Here is a 24,456-nt window from a genome sequence, read left to right on the forward strand (position 1 = left end):
CCTTATTTTATTTCCTTTTTGTTTCTTTTTTTTCTTATATGCATATTGAAAAACAAATAAAAACATTTGTGAAAAAAAAAAAATCCATTCTACCTACACTAATAATAGATCTATCCTGCTTAAAGTGTATCGATAGCAATGCTTTATTAAAAAAATACTGTTAGAAAACACTGTCTACTGGAGAGCGGCGATATGGCGACTCACTCTGCAGCTCCGAACTCCCCATACCTGACTTCTGCCAAAACCGGAAGTTATGAATCCGGAGCCTATAGGCTTGAGGCCAGTTACATAGGTGAGATCCTGGCAGCCTAAAGCCCCTGTCCGGCCCATTATCTCCCTGGGCAGCAGCTCATCTGACCTCCCTGGGGGCATCCCTTCATCCCCCGACCCCCCTCCAGAAGAGAATTGAGCAAGAGGAGCAGATCTGCGCAACTCTCTTGGATTTACCTGTACAGTTCTGTCTCGCGATGGGATCTCAGAAAGGATTTGTGCCTCCGTTGTTGTTGCTCGGTGGTTCGCTGACTGTTGATGAAAGTACGAGGCCGAAGGCTTCCGCGTAGGATAATAGTGTTCTTCATCATTGCCGACCTTTCTCTCCTCTGTATAAATCAACTGATTAGCTGAGGAATGCCGGCCCTTGTTTGGATAATGGGACCGGGGATGCAGTTTTTTTATAAAGCACTTCCCCAGCATTCCTCAGCTAATCAGTTGATTTATACAGAGGAGAGAAAGGTCGGCAATGATGAAGAGCACTATTATCCTACGTGGAAGCCTTCGGCCTCATACTTTTATATGGTCATGAAACTCCTCGGTAACTTCTAATATCCTTATATTTTACAAGAGGGGGTACTTTATTCACATAGGCGGAGGGTGATTTTTTTGTTTGGGTAGGCTAAGTCTAATGTTACATCAACAGTTTCTTCACCTGTAACAGATGATTCAGTCCCATATTATAAGCATTGGCAAAAGCTGTAATTCACCTGTCTGAGCACAAATTCACCAGCTGCAATAAAACAGTCGCTGCCTTTTTACTGCAGTTTCAAATGAACACAATATAACATTAGGGGGCCCATTTACTTAGTTCGAGTGAAGGAATAGAGCAGGGTCGGACTGGACATGGGGGGGCCCACCGGGTAACTATACTCCGGACCCCCCGTGCGCATGCGCGAACATCTCGGCGCATGAAAGCGCGCATGCGCGAACGGGTCGCCGCACGCCAGCGCGCATGCGCGAACGTCTCTGCGCACGCTGGTGTGTATGCAAACGCCGGTGCGCATGCGCGAACACCAAAGCGCATGCGATACCGGCGCAACGATTAATTTTTATTTGGGTGCCAGAACATTGGGGGAGGGGGCTGGGCCGGCGGGGGCCCATGAAGGCCGGGGCCCACCGGGTATTTTCCCGGTTTCCCACCGGCCCAGTCCGACGCTGGAATAGAGGAAAAATAGTTTGAAATTTGAATGTTTTTTTTGGCTACTTCGACCATCAAACGGGCTACTTCGTCCTTTGACTTCGAATCGAACAATTCAAACTAAAAATCGTTCGACTAATCGACCATTCGATAGTCGAAGTACTGTCACTTTAAAAAATTCTTCGACCCCCTAGTTCGCCACCTAAAACCTACCGAGGCCAATGTTAGTCTAAGGGGAAGGTCCCTATAGGCTTCCTAACAATTTTTTGATCGAAGGAATATCCTTCAATCGATGGATTAAAATCCTTTGAATCGTTCGTTTCAAAGGATTTAATCGTTAGAGCGATTATTCCTTCGATCGTTCGATATTCGAAGGATTTTACTTCAACGATCGAATATCGAGGGTTAATTAACCCTCGATATTCGACCCTAGGTAAATGTGCCCCTAGATGAGGTTGAGAAATAAACTTGCATTCAACCATCAACACATTTGTGTGTAAGTGAAAGTAGCCAAACTGATTTGCTAACAGCTGATCCAGACAGGGCCGGATTCACATAGTGGGCGCCCCTAGGCCCAATGCCGTTCGTCGCCCCTGTCCCCTCCCCTTTTATAATCTGGACTGGAGCAATGGGGATTGGCGCACAGGAAATTTAAAAAAATTACTGTATCTCCAGCGCATCCCCAGTGTTTTTTAACCAATGTGGGTGTGGTTAGGCAGCATGCCGCCCCCCTAATATCCTGCCACCCTAGTCCCGGCCCTAGGTGGCCTTTCCACAAATCCGGGCCTGGATCCAGAGGAAGGTGAATTGATCCAATAGTTGCTAATATTCCTCTTTTCCTGCTAAGAAATGTTTTAACTAATTGTATCAACTAATTGTTGCAAAGTGTAACAGCTCAGAATTCTCCTGGATCACTGAGCTGCCAGACTGAAAACCTCCAGAGACACAAACTTGAAACTTCAATTTTGGGAAAACAGTTAAAAGTAAAAGATGGAAAGCAACTAAAAAAGTATTTGTTTACGGTGAACAATATAAAAGTAACTCAACTGAAAAAAAGTGTTGGGAAGGTGAAGAATCCAATCACAATGATTCCAGTGAGCTATTCAGGTAGGTGTTGTCTGAAATTCCCAGAGGTGTGAAAGTGAGACCTGGACACAATGGTCCCATAATGACTGTATCCCACCTTCACTCTCTCTTCACTTTCAGCTAACACCTACCTCAATACATCAATCAAAATCTGCCTATGTTTATTCACTATATAGTATATACTGTTGCTTAAGGATTCATTTTGGGGGTATAGTTTTCCTTTAACTGCTGTCTTTTCGTAGGCGTCCATGGGGGGCAATGATGATGCATTTGCTTCCCTCCTGAAGTTTTCCCACTCACTAGGTCCCCATAATGGTGTTTAAAGGGGTGGTTCATCCTTAAGTTAACTTTTAGTTTTTTATACAATGGCTAATTCTAAGCAACTTTTCAATTGGTCTTAAATATTTATTTTTTATATTTTTTATATTTTTTTTTAATTATTTGCCTTCTTCTGACTCTTTCCAGCTTTCTAATAGGGGGTCACTGACCCCATCTAAAAAAACAAATGCTCTGCAAAGTATTGTTATTGCTACTTTTTATTACTTGTTTTTCTGTTCAGGTCTCTCCTATTCATATTCTAGTCTCTCTCTCAAATCACTGCATGGTTGCTAGGGGAATTTGGACCCTAGCAACCAGATAGCTGAAACTACAAACTGGAGAGCTGCTGAATAAAAAGCTAAATAAGTCAAAAACCACAAATAATAAAAAATGGAAACGAGTTGCAAATTGTCTCAGAATATCCGTATCTACGTCATACTAACAGTTAACTCAAATATGAACCCCTCTTTAAGACCTCAGAATGTTCTGTGTCTCTCTCTTCTGATAACTGTAGTGGTTGAAACGCGTAGGGCCAATTGCTGGACCAAATTACTATTATGTAAATGTTTTTGGTACAATAAAATTTGATCTTTTATATAAATGAGTATGCAATCGCAAATTTTTTGTATTTTGATATTTATACCAAGAGGCTTAAAGGTGGCCATACACGGATAGATCCGCTCGTTTGGCGATGTCGCCAAACGAGCGGATCTCCCTCCGATATGCCCACCTTGAGGTGGGCAATATCGGGCTGATCCGATCGTGGGCCCTAGGGCCCAACGATCGGATCCTAGCATTCGCCAAACGGGCGGTCGGATCGCGGGACCGCATCAACGAACAGATGCGGCCGCGATCCGACGGGATTTTTAACCCCATCCGATCGAGATCTGGCCGACTTTCGGCCAGATCTCGATCGGGGAAGCCCGTCGGGGGCCCCCATACACGGGCCAATAAGCTGCCGACTTGGTCTGTCGGCAGCTTTTATCGGCCCGTGTATGGCCACCTTAACTTGGGTGGTCTCCATGTGATTGGCACCTCAGCACTGATTCTAATTATTCATTATTTTGGGTGTGCGCCTTCCAAATTGTAGTTGCACTAAGAGGCCAGCGCTGGGATCAGCCTCGGGGCGCTGCTTCGTGATATCCAGCCCTGGTTCATAGTCTCAATGTTCGTTTGCAGTAGTTGCCATAGTCAGTCTTTTCGTTTAGGCGCCATTTTCGGCACTAAATGAAAGTGTTACCCTTTACTGGTAACGGTCTCATATAAAATAAGATGTTTGTTGCCACAAAATATTTAAATATTGCCTGAATTCTTACACTATGACCGGGTTCAGGACTCAGCTCCTGGTCTACGTGATGTTCTTTTCTGCAGTGAAGTCGATCTCTACCAGAGAAAATACTAATTATATATAACAGTGGTGTTCAGTTTTTTCATCTTGTGGACCAATAACACAGCAGCACATTTAGGGAGGCAAGATCATAAATATATATATATATATAAGATCATATATATAATCCAGGATTCAGCCTTTTTCAGCAGGATTCTGATTCAGCTGAATCCTTGTGCCTGGCCGAATCCGAATCCTGATTTGCAGATGTAAATTAGGATCGGTAGGGAAATCATGTGACTTTTCGTCACAAAAGAAGAATTTTTTTCACTTTTTCCTTTCCTGCCCCTAATTTGAATATGCAAATTAGGATTTGGTTCAGTATGCGGCTGAATCTTTCACCAAGGATTCGGGGATTGGTGCAAATCCCAAATAGTGGATTCTGTGCATCCCTAATAAAAATGTCATATTTAGGACTCTATGTTCTGAGGACTATAAGATCATGGAACTCTGACTTGACTTTTAAATTGTATAACCAGCCCCAAATCATCTGTGTCTCACCCCACTACTCACTCCTCCTGCTTTTAACCTGTTTACCTCCATTATAATGTCTTTAGGCAGCTATACACTGGCTGATCCTCTATCCTTCCTTCCAACAGGCCTTACAAACCATTATAGAATGAATAATATACATAATAACAGTTTGTGCCTGACTTTGACCTGTTCTAAACCTTTTAATCATAGATATTGATTATATAGAGATGGGGGTGGTTTTGCACAAAGATTATGTTTTGGAGGGGAGCAATACATGCAGTGAAGAATCATGGGGTCACATAACCTAAATAAGAGCCCTTAACCCCAGAGGACCCAAATTAATTACCAATTGATCACCTGATCCCCTCAGCAGAGGACCCTTCCACCAAGTAGAATAGGTTTCCAATTAAATTAAGACGCACCCACTCAAGACTTTGCCCAATAATCCACTGTGTGATGTTTATACAAATGGCCTGCGGGTGTCACTGTGCACAGGACATGTATTGTCATATACAGGACTTTCTGTACAGCTTGAAAGTGAAAGTTACTGTTGTGTAATGGCCGCATGACTCTGCTAATAAAGCACTGTTATACTCTCCTTATCCTCGGCTACCCAAAACACAACACACTCAGTCCTCGCTGTTATGCAAAAACCCCACTCACAAGCCACTTGCAGCCAGTGGAATGGCCCCTCTGCCCCTGGGCCCTGTTAAGGCCGAATCTGTATTTTCCTGTGATTGTCAGCTGTAGGGAGAAATGACAGTTGCATGTAAGGGAACAGACTCAGACCAGTAGTCTCATTGTCCTACGTAAGTGGTGGATCAGAGCTGTATTTATATTCATATTTCACATGACATGGTAGTGTTGTACTTGAGGTGCTTCCACTGAATAGCCAATCAATTGAGAGAGTTGAACTAATAATATTGTTAAAAAGTAACTCTTTTTTAAATATTGTATCTGGGCAAAAGTGCATTTTTTGTCACAAATCAATAGTTCAAATATCTAACTATCCTGAAAATTAAACATGTTTATTGGCTTAACAAAAACGACATCTTCGTGTGACCCTTCAGAGACAAGTTTATATTGATTTTCCAGCTAAGCTCTTTTACCCTTGCCGTACAAACGAATGTCTTCATTTAATTTCATGAGCAAATTAAAGTAATAAATGTATTCTTATTTCTTATAGCATTTCTTAATACCTTAAATCTACTAGAAAATCATGTAAACATTAAATAAACCCAATAGGCTGGTTTTGCCTCCAATTAGGATTAATTATATCTTAGTTTGGATTAAGTACAAAATACTGTTTTATTATTACACAGAAAAAGGAAATGATTTTTAAACATGTAGATTACTTTGATAAAATGGAGTCCATGGGAGCTTTCTGGATAACAGGTTTCCAAACAATGGATTCCATACCTGTACCTTAAATTACCTTGACCCTGATTATACACAAGCACATTGTGGAAATGGACCCCTACTTGAGCAGCAGATTTAACGGCAGTACCCACTATATTTCCCTCATGGACCAGAATTCCAGGGGTGGTCTTTTTTAATTAGAACTATGGGTAGTGATAGTAAAAGGGACACAAAACTTCCACCTTGCTCATAATCTGGGTCAGGGATTACACCTAGGGTTGCCACCTCACCTCTTTAAAAACAAACACATATGGAATACACAGCCTGCATTATTGAATTAGCAATTCATTATGATGCATGGCTGCAGATAAATCAGTCCAGTCTGCAGCATGCATCTAAGGGCCCTTACACACGGGTGTTATGAGCTGTGCTCCCCTGGGTTCCGGTTTCAGCCGCAGGGGCCGGTATTACAAATTTACCGGCAATGCAATTGCCGGAAATTTGTAATACCCTTTATAAAAAGCCCCTGGCCTGCCCCCAATTCGCAAAGAATTTACCTTTTTTCCAGCGCCGTGGACGTCTCTGCGATGTTGCTCCGCCCCTTTTGTGACACGCCGTGTAGCTCCGCCCTTTTGCCTCACGGGCCGTCCCCTTTTGGTGCATAGTGGATAGGGAATCAGGTTAGATGATGTCACAAGAGAAGTTTTTGTTGGGCTTTTTTTTATATTAAATGGTGGCTCAAAGCAATACTTTGGTAACATTTTTGAAAAAAGTTTTGTATAATATAACTTTGTAAAAGAGAACTGTTGAACTCTAAATATTCATCATAGCTTTGTAGACAACTGTTAAACGAAATATCCAATTATGATTTGGCGTAATGTCCGTATTACGTAACTGTGGTAGTCCGTAGTCTGGGCAGAGATCTCTCCTGTGGAGCAAACACCCAGGGTCCTTTTTCCATTTGAGACCTCTCTGCTGACTGAATTGGGATCTCCCCGTTGCTTGGTGCACATGATGCCTGTTTTGTTGACTCAAATGGTGATGTAGTCTTTATCTTATAACTTTATTTGTAATACAGTTTAGCTACTCAAACCAGAAGTGGTTTGTAAATTATTTCCGAGAGATTCTTACCTACATTTTAAAACAGATGATTACCCTGGAGATTCCACTGGAAGTGATCCATGTTCACTAAATGGTGTCACAGACGGTGAAGTGGGATTCCTACCAAGTCTCTCTCACAATGAAACGCTCTTGTTATTGAACGTGCCTTAAAGGGCACCCGTTGGCCAAAAATATTATCCCCAACCAGAGGTGCAGCCTAATAGAGCCTGCACTCCAGTTGGGAGTAACAGATATTGTTTTAAAAAAAAGTTGCCCCCCCGCCTTTGTGAGCTCCCGGTGCAAGTGGCCTTATGGTGCATTGCGCATAATGAGCTTCTGACATCATGCACTTGTGCATAACGAGCAAGTCGCAGTATTCGCTCATTATGCGCATGTGTGTTCCCCAAGATGGCTGCTCGTTCCAGGATCTCCCTCCCGATGCAGGTGGTCTAGCTATGACAAGGGCAATTTAAAAAAAACAAAACAAAAAACTATAACCTTCTACCGGAGTGCAAGCTCTATTAGCCCGCACCTTTGGTTGGGGAAAATGCTTTTTGCAACAGGTACCCTGTAATTATTTTACTTGAGAGAAGCCTGCACTGCGAGTTACCCTGTAACTGTAAATTGTTATTTCGGTTAAGAATTCCTGGAGTCCAAAAATCCTGTTTTGAGAAGCTAAAAGGTACAGTTCAGTAAGACCTTTTCCATCCTCCACACCAGGGGTCCCCAACCTTTTATACCCCTGAGCCACATTCAAATGTTAAAAGAGTCGGGGAGCAACACAAGCATGAAAAATGTTCCTGGGGTACCAAATAAGGGCTGTGATTGGCTATTAGGTAGCTCCTATATGGACTGGTAGCCTACAGGAGGGTCTGGTTGGCAAAACACCTGTTTTTTATACAACCAAAACTTGCCTCCAAGCCAAAAATTTAAAAATAATTACCTGCTTTGAGGCCACTGGGAGCAACATCCAAGGGGTTGGGGAGTAACATGTTACTCACGAGCTACTGGTTGGCAATGTCGGACTGGCCCACAGGGATACCAGGAAAAGTCCCGGTGGGCCCAGGGGTCAGTGGCCCCTAATGCTGCTAAACATTTGGCCTATTTCATGGTCATTCCCTATTTTTATGAGAACAAAGTGGCTAAATAGATGGAATAACAGGTTATAGTATGTAAAGAAAAGAGACTAGGAGAATAGAGGTTGAGTGAGAAGAAGAAGAATAATAATCCTGAGAGTGGGCCCCTGGTCTAAGATTAATTGGTGGGCCCCTAGTCAAAGGTTTTTGGGTGGGCCCCTGGTGTCCCTGTCCGACACTGCTGGTTGGGGATCACTGCTCTACACATATAAGTGAGGGTCCAGCTGAGACTGAGGATTTGATGTAATTAGTGAGTGGAAGATTGTTCTGGATGGAAAATAACAATATTCATATTTTTATTGTAAAAAAAAAGCACTTTTTATTAAATACCATTGGCAGTACCACACATTTAAATAAAAAAAAATACAACAATGCATCATGTAAATCACATCAGCGATGAACATTCGTATAATAGAGTGCTAACAGAAAGTACAACTTTTGGGGTCTGCGAGAGCCCTGTAAACATATTTCATTAATGAGGGTCCCTGTTGGAGTGTAAGGCTATGGGCTCAGTGTGCTGGAGGGTAGGGGGCATGAAGGAGCCAGAAGAGAGGGCTAAGGATGACAGTTTCATCTAAACTCTGTGCATTATCTTGGCTCCCTCACTAGCCCAGTGACTCTCACAAGGGAGCGAGTCGTAGGCATTGGGCTTACAGATTTGCTTCCTGAAACCAGCACTCAGCGCCTATGAAGAAAATATGGCTTATCTCCTTTAATCCATGTTAAAAGGCTAAATCATTGAAAAAAATATATACTAAACAAGTTTTATGAGTGCAAAGCAGACATGGGTATACTGTGCCCCCCCCCAAGATGTTGTAGAACTCTCAGCACCCCATCAACAGCTAAAGGATATTAAGCTAAATATCTCTCCTGCTGGAACATCTCCTCTCTACATATTTAGGGTCAGGGCACACGCTCAGATTCGGGGAGATTAGTCGCCCAGTGACTCCCGAAGAAACTTCGGGCGACTTTGGAAAACAAATTGATCCGAGTGTCATCCGAGGTTAGTCGCCCTGATGAAGAGGAGATTTGTTGCCAGGCAACTAATCTCCCCAAATCTGAACGTGTGCCCTGACCCTTAATGTAACTTGTAAGGGTCGCCCCGGCGACTTCTTCGAGGCAACAATCTCCCCGAACTGCCTTCCCCTACCTTCCCGCTGGCTACAATGAAAAATTGCCAGCGGGATTGCACTCTTCGTTTTTCAAAGTTGCCTCACGAGGAAACCGGGCGACTTCGGAAAGGGGAAGGCAGTTCGGGGAGATTGGCGCCCTGAAGAAGAGGCGACTAATGTCCTGTTAATGATAATGGTCATATTGTCTCCTTTGGGTGGGACATCTTCTGTAGACATCAAAGCAAAGTGTTTATCAGCAGCGTGAGGTGCTGCTCTACTGAAGCCTAACAGAATGCCCCAGGTCATGAAAGATATATGGCAGCTCCTACTAACATGTAAATCTGCAAGAAGAAAAAAAGTAAGAAACGTCCCACACAAACTAACAACCATGATACCATATTTTTGCAACCCCAATATTAGGGGTAACATAGAGTTAAGATGAATGTTAAATATGGAAACACAAAGACTGGATATTTTGGATATATAAATTAGCAGTAAAGGAAAATATTTGATACGGTTTAATAGAAAAGTATCTATTCAGACAGTAGGGGGCAGCAGAGATCCTCTATGACTGGAGCGCTTAGCAATACAGTTAAATACTGTACGAGGGGCCATACATGATGAGCCCACAACTTTGGAAGTGAAGAGGCCGATATCAATAATACTTTCATATAAATTTACAGGAATGTGTTTGGTCAGTGTAAAATGACAGGTTATCCAACCACCTGCTCAGTTTTTTTCTAGCGCAAAGGAATTGCTGGGAATGTTGTTTCTCTAAAACCACTACAGGGGCATCATGAAACAAATGCATATTGTGAAATGTCTAATCATCTCACGTAATTTACATTGTACTACATTGGGCTACCACGATTATAGGAGTAAGTAGTACAATGAATGCAGTATAATACAATACAATGTGCATGCGTGTAAATAAGGCACCATCATGGATGGACACAACATATTGCACTGGATAAACATTCATCAAAGAATGTCTGAAGTCATACAGCAAAAGGCTCCAGTAAATACGGTGGCATCTTGAGTGCTCCACCCTGACAAGCTATGGTGGTAACTTTTTTCTGTTGGTTTCACCGCCTCTTTCAAGAAAGGAAGGTCAGGCCAAGCTGGGTCAGAGTCGGAAGCATGGAGTCCATGAATAAGCAGGATAGATTTGTTCAATATTGTGGAATTTGGCTGATTTTTGCATATCCGGAATCATTCAGCTGGAATTGCTTTAAAGTGCCTCTTCGTCAATGGTACATGTTATTCTAATGCTATTAAGATACATAATACAGGTTTGATTTTTAATCCATATAGAACCTGATGATTGTAAGGAACGTTTGAAGAGATCATGAACTAAAGTCAATGGCACCAAGATCTTGTATTTACTAATAAAGGTCAGAGAATGACAAAACTGGCAGAATTACTGCCCAAATTGAAGTTCCTATAAGCTGAATAATTGGATAAATGTATATACCCCAACAAAAATGTTCCAGAAGAAGATGAAGAAAATGATGCCTTAGGCAGCTACAAGCATAAATAAACATACACTCCAGCACACAGCCATTGGGATTCAGTGAGTACCATGTGAGATGACCCAAGAACAGAGGTTCTTTTTCTCAGTCCAAGACAGACGGCCAGGACCATAGATGACCCATTACTCCCTCTGGATGTGTGAGCCAAGTCTGATACCTTTTGCCTTCTAGTGCAAATATTTGGATATGAATCCCTGGTTTTGGATTTCATTCGATTCTCTGTTATTTTCTCTGGAGAAAGGCAACAACAGCAGCTTGGACCTTGGCCCCTTGTATTGGCCTAAAAATAAAAAAGGGGCAAAATTGAATATGATGCTTTACTTTTTATTGTGTTTATTGAATATATTTTTATCTGTACATTTTTTGTGAGTAGGAGCTGCTACAATAGCTTGGCATGGCAGAACTAGCAGAAACACTGCAGCCTATTTGGACCTCTAGATGGTGATTACGAGCAAGGTCAGCCAAGGTCAGCAATATAAATCTATAAATACCCTACAGGCCTTATTAAAAATGACAAATAGTTATACTGTTGTGCGTTGATGTTTCCTACTTTTGTTAGAAATAATTTACATCCGCTCACCCTCTACAACAGGCTAAATTTCTAGAAAAAAATGCACCTTAAAAGCCATCGGACAAAACCTCAGAACTACAACTACCATCGGTTTGAAGGGTAATCACATGGACCCTGCCGACAATCAGCGACCCTTTAAATATAGATCCCTACTGACAAATGGCAGACAATTATCATTAGTTTCCTCACCTACTCGGCTGTTGGCAGTTTTCATGGTTCACAATTAGGGATGCACCGAATCCAGGATTCGGTTCGGGATTCGGCCTTTTTCAGCAGGATTCAAATTCGGCCGAATCCTTCTGCCTGGCCGAACCGAATCCGAATCCTAATTTGCATATGCAAATTAGGGGCGGGAGGGAAATTGCGTGACGTTTTGTCACAAAACAAGGAAGTAAAAAATGTTTTCCCCTTCCCACCCCTAATTTACATATGCAAATTAGGGTTCGGATTCAGTTCGGTATTCGGCCGAATCTTTTGTGAAGGATTCGGGGGTTCGGCCGAATCCAAAATAGTGGATTCGGTGCATCCCTATTCACAATACAGAGTAATGCAGTTTCTGAAGCACAGACTCCTAAATATGGAAATATGTTAATTGTAGAACTCACCTGTGTGGCCCTTTAAGTTGGGTAGCAGAGTTGGTGATGGGAGGCTTGTGTGTGGCAGGAGTCAGAACCAACAGTGGCTCTTTGTGAGCAGGAGTCACCGGCAGTGGTTTGGAAGGCGGGTTCAGCTGAGCAAAAATAGAAAAGCAAATGTTGTAAAATCAGAAGTGGCCAAGTTTAAGTTGCATGGAATGGGTGAAAAGAAATATTCAGGTTTGTGGCTCACCTTGCATACTGTATTTCTGCATACATCTAGTTATACATCTAGTTATACTGTACATCTAGTTATACATCTAGTTATACATCTAGTTATACATCTAGTTATACAGTAACCTCCATATAGTGACATTGATAATGATATTCCATCTAAGCTGTAGAGTTAGGGACATGTCAAAGCTCAGTTACCTGCTGAGTCCTGATGGGACAAGAAGGTAGAGGTTTGTTGGGAGGTAGTAGCTTGACATGAACAGAATCTTCTCTTGCTGCCAGAATTGGTGATGGTTTCATTGGAGCAGGAGGAGATCTAAAAGGCTTTCCCTGTAGCCCATGTTGGATCACTGGGCCGGGAGCAGGACGAAGAGGTTGCACAACGTTAACGGGCTGAGAACTGTTTGGAGCCGCAGTGGGTTTTCCCTGGAAACTGTCCCGTGCTCGCTGACGGAAAAAACACCCCATTTTTACATCATTAAATTATAGATTTTGAGGCTTTTTTTGTGATAAATAATGACAAATATATTTTTATCTATTAATTTGCAACAATTGAAAATACCTCCAAACTACTTATAGAATAGAGAATACGTTTATGTCCGGTAGCTTATTTACTGACCATAACCTCCCATACAAGCACAAAAACAAGCACGCTACTGAATATGGGACTGGATAGTAAATACGGGAATGGACACTAAATACGGGAATGGACACTAAATACGGGAATGGACACTAAATACGGGAATGGATACTAAATACGGGAATGGACACTAAATACGGGAATGGACACTAAATACGGGAATGGACACTAAATACGGGAATGGATACTAAATACGGGAATGGACACTAAATACGGGAATGGACACTAAATACGGGAATGGATACTAAATACGGGAATGGACACTAAATACGGGAATGGACACTAAATACGGGAATGGACACTAAATACAGGAATGGACACTAAATACGGGAATGGATACTAAATACGGGAATGGACACTAAATACGGGAATGGACACTAAATACGGGAATGGACACTAAATACGGGAATGGACACTAAATACGGGAATGGATACTAAATACGGGAATGGACACTAAATACGGGAATGGACACTAAATACGGGAATGGATACTAAATACGGGAATGGACACTAAATACGGGAATGGACACTAAATACGGGAATGGATACTAAATACGGGAATGGATACTAAATACGGGAATGGACACTAAATACGGGAATGGACACTAAATACGGGAATGGACACTAAATACGGGAATGGACACTAAATACGGGAATGGACACTAAATATCGGGAATGGACACTAAATACAGGAATGGACACTAAATACAGGAATGGACACTAAATATCGGGAATGGACACTAAATACGGGAATGGACACTAAATATCGGGAATGGACACTAAATACAGGAATGGATACTAAATACGGGAATGGACACTAAATACGGGAATGGACACTAAATACGGAAATGGACACTAAATATCGGGAATGGACACTAAATACGGGAATGGATACTAAATACGGGAATGGACACTAAATATCGGGAATGGGCACTAAATACGGGAATGGACACTAAATATCAGGAATGGACACTAAATACGGGAATGGACACTAAATATCGGGAATGGACACTAAATACGGGAATGGACACTAAATATCGGGAATGGACACTAAATACGGGAAATGGACACTAAATACGGGAATGGACACTAAATACGGGAATGGACACTAAATACGGGAAATGGACACTAAATACGGGAATGGACACTAAATACGGGAATGGACACTAAATACGGGAATGGACACTAAAATATCGGGAATGGACACTAAATACGGGAATGGACACTAAATATCGGGAATGGACACTAAATACGGGAATGGACACTAAATATCGGGAATGGACACTAAATACGGGAATGGACACTAAATATCGGGAATGGACACTAAATACGGGAATGGACACTAAATACGGGAATGGACACTAAATATCGGGAATGGACACTAAATACGGGAATGGACACTAAATATCGGGAATGGACACTAAATACGGGAATGGACACTAAATACGGGAATGGACACTAAATACGGGAATGGACACTAAATATCGGGAATGGACACTAAATACGGGAATGGACACTAAATACGGGATGGACACTAAATACGGGAATGGACACTAAATACGGGAATGGACACTAAATACGGGAATGGACACTAAATCCGGGAATGGACACTAAATACGGAATGGACACTAAATATCGGGAATGGGACACAAATACGGGAATGGACACTAAATATCGGGAATGGACACTAAATATCGGGAATGGACACTTAATATCGGGAATGGACACTAAATATCGGGAATGGACACTAAATACGGGAATGGACACTAAATACGGGGAAATGGACACTAAATACGGGAATGGACACTAAATATCGGGAATGGACACTAAATATCGGAATGGACACTAAATATCAGGAAATGGACACTAAATACGGAATGGACACTAAATATCGGGAATGGACACGTAAATATCGGGAATGGACACTAAATACGGGAATGGACACTAAAATACGGGAATGGACACTAAATATCGGGAATGGACACTAATATCGGGAATGGACACTAAATATCGGGAATGGACACTAAATACGGGAATGGACACTAAATACGGTGATACGGGATGGACACCAATACGGGAATGGACACCAAATACGGGAGTGGACACCAAACTACGGGAATGGACACTAAATATCGGGAATGGACACTAAATATCGGGAATGGACACTAAATACGGGAATGGACACTAAATACGGGAAATGGACACTAAATATCGGAAATGGAAACTAAATATTGGGAAGGACACTAAATACGGGAATGGACACTAAATACGGGAATGGACACTATGGGGCCCATTCACTAAGCTCGAGTGAAGGATTCGAATGAAAAATACTTCGAATTTCGAATTATTTTTTGGGTACTTCGACCTTCGACTACGACCTTCGACTTCGATTCGAACGTTTCGAACGAAAAATCGTTCGACTATTCGACCATTCGATAGTCGAAGTACTTTCCCTTTAAAAAAAACTTCGACCCCCTACTTCGGCAGATAAAACCTACCGAAGTCAATGTAAGCCTATGGGGAAGGTCCCCATAGGTTTGCTAACCTTTTTTTGATCGAAGGATTTTCCTTCGATCGTTGGATTAAAATCCTTCGAATCGTTCGATTCGAAGGATTTAATCGTTCGATCGAACGAAAAATCCTTCGATCGATCGAACGAACGTTTAGCGCTAAATCCTTCGACTTCGATATTCGAAGTCGAAGGATTTCAATTCGAGGGTCGAATTTCGAAGTATTTTTGACTTCGAAATTCGACCCTTAGTGAATCTGCCCCTAAATATCGGGAATGGACACTAAATACGGGAATGGACACTAAATATCGGAAATGGATACTAAATATCAGGAATGGACACTAAATACGGGAATGGATACTAAATACGGGAATGGACACTAAATATCGGGAATGGACACTAAATACGGGAATGGACACTAAATATCGGGAATGGACACTAAATATCGGGAATGGATACTAAATACGGGAATGGACGCTAAATATCAGGAATGGATGCTAAATACGGGAATGGACACCAAATACGGGAATGGACACTAAATATCGGGAATGGACACTAAATATCGGGAATGGACACTAAATATCGGGAATGGACACTAAATATCGGGAATGGACACTAAATACGGGAATGGACACTAAATACGGGAATGGACACTAAATACGGGAATGGACACTAAATATCGGGAATGGACACTAAATATCGGGAATGGACACTAAATATCAGGAATGGACACTAAATACGGGAATGGACACTAAATATCGGGAATGGACACTAAATATCGGGAATGGACACTAAATACGGGAATGGACACTAAATACGGGAATGGACACTAAATATCGGGAATGGACACTAAATACGGGAATGGACACTAAATACGGGAATGGACACCAAATACGGGAATGGACACCAAATACGGGAATGGACACCAAATACGGGAATGGACACTAAATATCGGGAATGGACACTAAATATCGGGAATGGACACTAAATACGGGAATGGACACTAAATACGGGAATGGACACTAAATATCGGAAATGGAAACTAAATATTGGGAAGGACACTAAATACGGGAATGGACACTAAATACGGGAATGGACACTATGGGGCCCATTCACTAAGCTCGAGTGAAGGATTCGAATGAAAAATACTTCGAATTTCGAATTATTTTTTGGGTACTTCGACCTTCGACTACGACCTTCGACTTCGATTCGAACGTTTCGAACGAAAAATCGTTCGACTATTCGACCATTCGATAGTCGAAGTACTTTCCCTTTAAAAAAAACTTCGACCCCCTACTTCGGCAGATAAAACCTACCGAAGTCAATGTAAGCCTATGGGGAAGGTCCCCATAGGTTTGCTAACCTTTTTTTGATCGAAGGATTTTCCTTCGATCGTTGGATTAAAATCCTTCGAATCGTTCGATTCGAAGGATTTAATCGTTCGATCGAACGAAAAATCCTTCGATCGATCGAACGAACGTTTAGCGCTAAATCCTTCGACTTCGATATTCGAAGTCGAAGGATTTCAATTCGAGGGTCGAATTTCGAAGTATTTTTGACTTCGAAATTCGACCCTTAGTGAATCTGCCCCTAAATATCGGGAATGGACACTAAATATCGGAAATGGATACTAAATATCAGGAATGGACACTAAATACGGGAATGGATACTAAATACGGGAATGGACACTAAATATCGGGAATGGACACTAAATACGGGAATGGACACTAAATATCGGGAATGGACACTAAATATCGGGAATGGATACTAAATACGGGAATGGACACTAAATATCAGGAATGGATGCTAAATACGGGAATGGACACCAAATACGGGAATGGACACTAAATATCGGGAATGGACACTAAATATCGGGAATGGACACTAAATATCGGGAATGGACACTAAATACGGGAATGGACACTAAATACGGGAATGGACACTAAATATCGGGAATGGACACTAAATACGGGAATGGACACTAAATATCGGGAATGGACACTAAATATCGGGAATGGATACTAAATACGGGAATGGACACTAAATATCAGGAATGGATGCTAAATATGTAGGAATTGAACGACTTACAGTTTGATTGCTGGTGGATTGAACTGGATAGGAGATGTTGCGCAGGGAGAATACTGTACTTGAATACGCTCTCTTTGCCTTTGGTTGGGTGGCTTTGCATAAGCTGCATCAATACAATTTACAATGTTGTTTTTACATTCTTCCTCACCTTGTTTACATTTTTAAATTCTAAAAACACACACAGTATTCAATTATTCATGCATATTAATGTCTGCTATACACTAGTGGTATCTGCAAAGAAATCATGGAATTAAGCAAATTAACAGACACTCTCTAACTGCAAGTAAATTAATTACTGGTGCAAGAAATAAAAATGTGCTGCATACGAGTCATTGGAGTTTTCATATTGGCTCAGGGCTTAGTCATTCCAGGGTCACCTGTACCTGTGAAGTTGACTGACATTGTAGATCACAACACATACAGCTGTTACTGTTAATAGGCAGGTACTTGCCTTTCTCCCACTGTCATCACATTTAAAGGAGAACTAAGCAACTAAAGTAAAGTAACTAGAAATGTTGTACATGATGTTTTGTGCTTGTGTACCAGCCCAAGGCAACCACAGCCCTTTAGCAGTAAAGATCTGTGTCTCCAAAGATGCCCCAGTAGCTCCCCATCTTCTTTTCTGCTGATTCACTGATTCACATGCTCTGTGCTGCTGTCACTTACTGAGCTTAGGGAGCCACTCACAATATACAGTACACATAGAATAGAAATGTCACAATATAAGGCTGATTAGTAATTAATACACATAATTACTACATGGCAGCACAGAAACCAGTGCAATTAGCATCAGAATTGAATAATCAGCAAACCTGTAGCATCAGCTTATATTACAGCCAGGGAAGCTCATTTTCTGCTGCTGGATAATTAGTGACGAGCCCTAAGCTTAGCTTCTCAACAGCCAATCAGAGCCCACTGAGCATGTGAGTGTCACAGACACTTTCCAAGATGGTGACCCCCTGTGACAAGTTTGAAGTCCTGGATCATTGCTGCTATTGACAAGCTCAAACTTTAGCCTCGTGCAATAAGTTCACTATGTAAAATAGGACATTTTTAGCCACATTCATGTTTAGAGTTTAGTTCTCCTTTAAATAATGAATAACTCATATCAACATAGGGTTTGCAGAGTGTCTGTTTTGCTTTCCTGCATTCAACATTACCCACCTCCTTTTTTTACCTGCATTTTGCTTTGCTCTTCATTAGCCACTTGTTCAGAAGAGAAGCTGGTTTTCGGTGCCAGTAGAACATCAGAAACGCCAGGGCCAACAGCAGAACAAGGAACAGGGACGCCAAGAAAATGGTGACACCGACAGGTACTGAGAAATAAGCAGACAACGGTCAGTACAACAAAACTCTCACAGCGAAGAATCAGCTTGTTTTTAGCATTCACATAAATAGTTGTGTAACTATGTTGTAAATAGAGAGATAAATGAATACACTCATGGGTTAATGTGCACATCCAATGATCCACAGTCTACTTCCAAGTTAACTCCTAAACACACATTCTGCTTCACCGAGGACCATTTCAATGGAAGAGACAGATCAGTTCATTCAATAATGCACAATACTGAATGTATAAGACACTGAATGCCCCTCTCATGGCTTTAGTTGCCAAAAAGAATGAGAAAAAGAATAGTAAATAGAATATAAAGTGTGACCCAAGCAGTTGCTAGAGTCAGTAGAAGGCAACTTACTGCCACTGGGTGCTGGGCCACTGTCCTGACTGCCGCCCGCTCCAGGTTGGTCACAGTAGGGAGGGGCCCAGCCTGAATCACAATGACAGTTTCTGTTGCTGTTACAGACCTGTTGGAAATAAGCACATAGGTCAATATGTATTATGTGCAGGGACAGTGCTAGGCATTAGCTACAGTTAGAACTTTTTAAAAAATTTCCTTCATATGTCTAAACTAAGGATGCACCGAATCCACTATTTTGGATTCGGCCGAATCCCCGAATCCTTGGTGAAAGATTCGGCCAAATACCGAACCGAATCCGAATCCTAATTTGCATATGCAAATTAGGGTCAGGAAAGGAAAAAGTGGAAAAAATCTTCTTTTGTGACGAAAAGTCACGTGATTCCCCTACCCACCCCTAATTTACATATGCAAATTAGGATTTGGATTCGGTTCAGCCAGGCAGAAGGATTCTGCCGAATCCAAATCCATCTGAAAAAAGCCGAATCTGAATCCAGCTGAAAAAGGCCGAATCCTGGATTCGGTGCATCCCTAGTCTAAACCTGCATAAACAAGAGGCAATATTTAGTATGCTATGGTATATCTGTAGCTTACAGCACATAATCATTGCTAGGTCATTAATCTAAAACAAATTTCATTTATTTTGATTAGTTTGGCAACCTGTAGCTTTGGCAATATTATAAATTAATAATTAATACAATAAATGCCAGAATCTTGGTTTATGGCGGAGATGTAACTATGTAACTATGTGCTTAAATAAACGAGTTTTATTTTACTGATTGTGCCAAGCATAGTAGGGGTTACAAATGTTATTATTTTATTTTACTAGGGATGCACCGAATCCACTATTTTAGATTTGGCCGCACCCCAGAATCCTTTGCGAAAGATTCGCCCGAATACCGAACCGAATTTGCATATGCAAATTAGGGGTTGGAAGTGGAAAACATTTTTTACTTCCTTGTTTTGTGACAAAAAGTCACACAATTTCCCTCCCTGCCCCTAATTTACATATGCAAATTAGGATTCGGATTCAGTTCAGCCAGACAGAAGGGTTCTGCTGAATCCTGAACAGAATCCTGAACAGAATCCTGGATTCGGTGCATCCCTATATTTTACTCAGTAAAACTCATATCAAACATTGTTTACAAAATCCATGGTCTCCATCCTATACATGTTTATTTCAGTCCCATGTCTATTATTGACGACCTCTAGTGGCTCTCATTGTAATTGGATAGTAAGCTTCTCTGTCCTTTCTATTGCCTTCCAGCCACACACAAATGTAATATAAACATAGTTATCCAGTACTAGAGATGTACATTGACACTTAACCACTACTACAATGATTGCATTTCTGTTAGAGTTTACTGCCCTTTGCTATAACAGCTCACTTACCCCATGTCCATTGCACTTAGAAACACACTGGTGGAGCTCAAAGAAGGAGGAATTCTGACAGCGACGATCTCTGCACACCTGCAAGAATACCCACAATTCATACGGCCTCCCCATAACACACAAAGAAAAATCCCTATAAGCTCATTCATGAAATCCCATCACAGGGTTCATAACTGTTCTCAATGTAGGGTAACAGTAGTATAACTGATGCCTAAACACAGTCACCCCAAAATTCTTTATACCCCCCTTCTTCCCACAGACAACGAGTTCTTAAGGGGTCTTTCTGCATTACCAATCCTGGGCAAAATCTCTAGTTCCCAAATAATTGCAAACATTAAATGAATGTTTAGTGATCATTTAATTAAAGGGCATGTAAAGGCAAAAAAATAAAATCCCATTTTTACTTTCTTTAATGAAAAAGAAACCTATCTCCAATATACTTTAATTAAAAAATGTGTACCGTTTTTATAAGAAACCTGACTGTATGCAGTGAAATTCTCTCTTCATTCACTGCTGTGGATAGGAATTGTCAGACGGTCCCTAACTGCTCTGCAGGGAAACAATCATACTTATGAACAGCAGGGGGAGCCCCCGCCTTACTTCCTAGTCATGCAGAACGCAAGCAGCTTTGTTTGTTTCCCTGTAGAGCAGTCGGCGACTGTGTAAAGATTTGTATTGGATTTTTAAAACCCCTTTCTTGCAGATATGGCAACTTCGGAAAATCAAGCGTTCCGAGTGCCATTTACATTCTAGCTGATGAGAAGGCATATAAGAAGAGATTTGTCGCTGGGTGACTAATCTCCCGAAATAGCAGCCTGTGTCTCTGCCCTTACTGTTACCAATTCCAACTGCAGGGACAAAGATCATGGAGCCAGATATAAACAGATAAACTGGGATTCTATTTGGAGGATTATTTTGCTGCAGCCTCTGGTTCTGCAGAGTTGGAGAAAGTTTATATTAAACAATACAAAAACTATAAAATCCACATAAGATTACATGACAACACAGGACCCAGTGCAGTCTGTATATTCTGATTATTAATCAGTCTTGCTGTATCGGCTTCTGGCAGATATTATTTGACTTGTGCAGTTTTGATCATTTATGACGACCCCTAAGCAGCCCAGACCACACTGAGCATGTGCACAGTCTTGGTCTTGTAGAGATGTATAACAAAGTTACAAGATGGTGACCCCCTGTGGCCAACTTTGAAAGCATAAATCATTTGTTTGATTAGGCTTGTGGTGCAGTAAGTTCATGTTTTTATTTAGTATACAAAATACAGCATTTCTAGCCTTATTCTATTATAGACTTTTTTTTTTACGAAGATTGTTCATTGGTAACATCAATCTTTTCTCCACTGAAGCTTACAGTTTATTTACAGCTTAATAAATAAAAACTCACTCAAGTTCTTTGCTATTCATAATAACCCCTGGAAAGCAGCCAAGCTGACTCACCATGCCGTCTCCACACTTGGTTCCAGTCATCACAAGTCCCGGGTCACCTTCTTCTTCTTGCATGGAGTAGACATGTACCCCCTGACACTTCATCTTGTGCCCATTAATAATGATGGTGTTCTCCACTTTGACCATGCTGGAGTCTCTTGGCTTTTCTGAGCTCGTTTGGCACTGGATTTTTCCACACTTAGCGTCTCTGTCAAACAAAAATGAATATTTCAATAGACCTTTTCTTCTATATAAGGGTAATGTCAGTTTTATACTATACATATGGCTGCCTAGCACTGTCTTACAATCTGTCCCATGACTATGAATCTATTTATGTCTATATTGGAAGGTTGGTCATTGATCATAATCCAATGGTTTCCATGATGGCCACTTGTGTTGGTCTTCCTCTGTTTATGCAGTAGAAAAGGTGAAACAGGGTGGACTGATATTTTATTTTTTGGAAGAGGGTTCTTCACACTTACCGGAATGTACACTTCACAAATTGCCCTCTTCCATTGGTTCCACAGTTTCCATACTGATCTCCGGCTTTGTTCACATCTTGGAAGCAGATGTCAGGGGCAACCACAGCTCCTGTTCAGGAAGCAACATAAAAACCATTGAACGGGTGTAAGGGTGAGGCATAACATAATAAACAACAGCGTTATAACCTCACCCCCATACCTACATACGTACAAGCTGTTAATGGAGTATTAAAGGAGAAGGAAAGCTATGGAGGGATTTTATTGCCAATAGATTAGCTGCAATAGTGCAAGCTAGAATGCTATATTTATTCTGTAGAATGTTTTACCATACCTGAGAAAAAAGCTCTAGAAACTCTCTGTTTGTTTAGGATAGCAGCTGCCATATTAACTTGGTGTGACATCACTTCCTGCCTGAGTTTCTCCCTGCTCACTCATAGCTCTGGGCTCAGATTACAGCAGGGAGGGGAGAGAGGAGCAAACTGAGCATGCTCAAGCCCTAGCCCTGGAGGTTTAAGCTGAAAACAGTTAGTCTGATACAGAAGCCCATGAGTACACAATAGAAGGAAAGAAATGCAGTGTTTCTTTTGACAGAGGACTCGGAGCAACATTACTTTGGGGGTTTACTGGTGTATTTATAGACCTTTCTGATAAGGCTTACTTAGTTTTAACCTTTCCTTCTCCTTTAAGATATGATGCGGCTCTTTTCCCATCATACACGCACCAAATAAAGTTTTTTTGTACGATATTATCTGTGTGTCTATGGCTACCGCAAGACAGGGAGATACCAGACAGATGGACTGAGCACATAGTCATCTCCTGTCTGCTGTTATAAAGCCTCAATGACATGGGAATATTACCTGAACCCCAAAGATGGATACACTGCTGCCGGTGAGTGAGGCACATGCCATTGTAACAATATGCGTCCCCGTGAGCACATGAGGATCCATCCAGTATATACACATTGGGGGGACAGAAAGGGGCATCCCCCGTGCAGAATTCTGGAAGGTCACAGGATCCAGCCATTTCTCGGCACTGGGACCCTGCAGGTTTCAGCTGGAAAAACACAAGCAGCATAATTCTCAGATTTTCCAATATCAGAATTAGGCTAATGTGGTGCAGGCAAAGGCTCCACTTGTTAACTGTATTTACAAATGTGAGTGGCAGGGTCACTTACCTTACAGTCCTGGCAACACTCGCCATGAGCACACTCGGCACCATCTTTTAAAGTGCAGTTATTTGCATTGCAGCAGGAATTAGCGCATTCCTGTCAAAGAGAAACAGTCACATACGGAGCAAGATGGATAATGTTGCCCCTAATCCTTTAGTACAGGGTCAAAAAACAGACTAACACTGGAACATACACACCTCTGGCTCCCCACAATCACACTGCTCCCCTTCTTCCAGGAACCCATTTCCACACTTCTTCCCCATCACCAGGTCCTTGGTGTTTGGCAGGTTAAATAGGCACATTCCACCCCCGTTCCGGAAATAACTCATGAGCTGCTGCTGACTGCACGAGCTGAACTTGCGAGGGAATGGATGCCTGAGAAAGAGAGAGTCATTTACATGCTAGAAGCATGGTCCTGTCACAACTGCACAATATTGTGTATAAGATATCTACTCACCCGGTAGCAGCAGCCATGATACAGCCTCCTTGTTCTGGAGTGGCTTCCACGCAGCAGCCATTGTTGTCGTGGCTCATTCCAAAATTGTGTCCAATCTCATGAGCCATTGTTGCTGCAGCTCCAATTGCATTTTCGGAGTGATCCTGGAAGAGGTCCATAATGTGAGCTGGTTAACGACTGTGCCTTATTATTTGGCTCCTGTTCTGCTTATCTGACATTTGGAATTGTAAATTCGCTGCTGCAATTACATATGGCAATAGGTTTACTCATTATTATTGAACAATTGA

At 41.7% G+C, this 24,456-nt stretch overlaps 1 protein-coding gene and 1 long non-coding RNA gene across 3 annotated transcripts in view; one reads left to right on the forward strand and one right to left on the reverse strand.

The window, feature by feature from the left end:
• The window catches only part of LOC108706480, a 37,644-nt gene that overhangs the window by 2,536 nt on the left and 10,652 nt on the right, over window positions 1-24,456 (forward strand). The window contains exon 2 of the long non-coding RNA XR_001934103.2: window positions 18,738-18,871. This is a non-coding gene — a long non-coding RNA (uncharacterized LOC108706480). The remainder of the gene's footprint in view (window positions 1-18,737; window positions 18,872-24,456) is intronic.
• The window catches only part of adam33.S (ADAM metallopeptidase domain 33 S homeolog), a 52,256-nt gene continuing 36,481 nt past the window's right edge, over window positions 8,682-24,456 (reverse strand). For both annotated transcript variants that reach the window (XM_041579334.1, XM_041579335.1), the window contains exons 11-23: window positions 24,170-24,312; window positions 23,910-24,087; window positions 23,719-23,808; window positions 23,402-23,597; window positions 22,545-22,653; window positions 22,075-22,270; window positions 20,621-20,698; window positions 19,229-19,337; window positions 18,712-18,850; window positions 17,535-17,637; window positions 12,495-12,743; window positions 12,093-12,217; window positions 8,682-11,196 (exon numbers count right to left, since the gene is read on the reverse strand). In XM_041579334.1, the coding sequence (XP_041435268.1) occupies window positions 11,139-11,196; window positions 12,093-12,217; window positions 12,495-12,743; window positions 17,535-17,637; window positions 18,712-18,850; window positions 19,229-19,337; window positions 20,621-20,698; window positions 22,075-22,270; window positions 22,545-22,653; window positions 23,402-23,597; window positions 23,719-23,808; window positions 23,910-24,087; window positions 24,170-24,312 (1,773 nt within the window). In that variant the 3' untranslated portion in view covers window positions 8,682-11,138. The remainder of the gene's footprint in view (window positions 11,197-12,092; window positions 12,218-12,494; window positions 12,744-17,534; window positions 17,638-18,711; window positions 18,851-19,228; window positions 19,338-20,620; window positions 20,699-22,074; window positions 22,271-22,544; window positions 22,654-23,401; window positions 23,598-23,718; window positions 23,809-23,909; window positions 24,088-24,169; window positions 24,313-24,456) is intronic.

This window comes from Xenopus laevis, chromosome 1S (genome assembly GCF_017654675.1).
Source record: "Xenopus laevis strain J_2021 chromosome 1S, Xenopus_laevis_v10.1, whole genome shotgun sequence".
Classification (NCBI taxonomy): Eukaryota; Metazoa; Chordata; class Amphibia; order Anura; family Pipidae; genus Xenopus; species Xenopus laevis.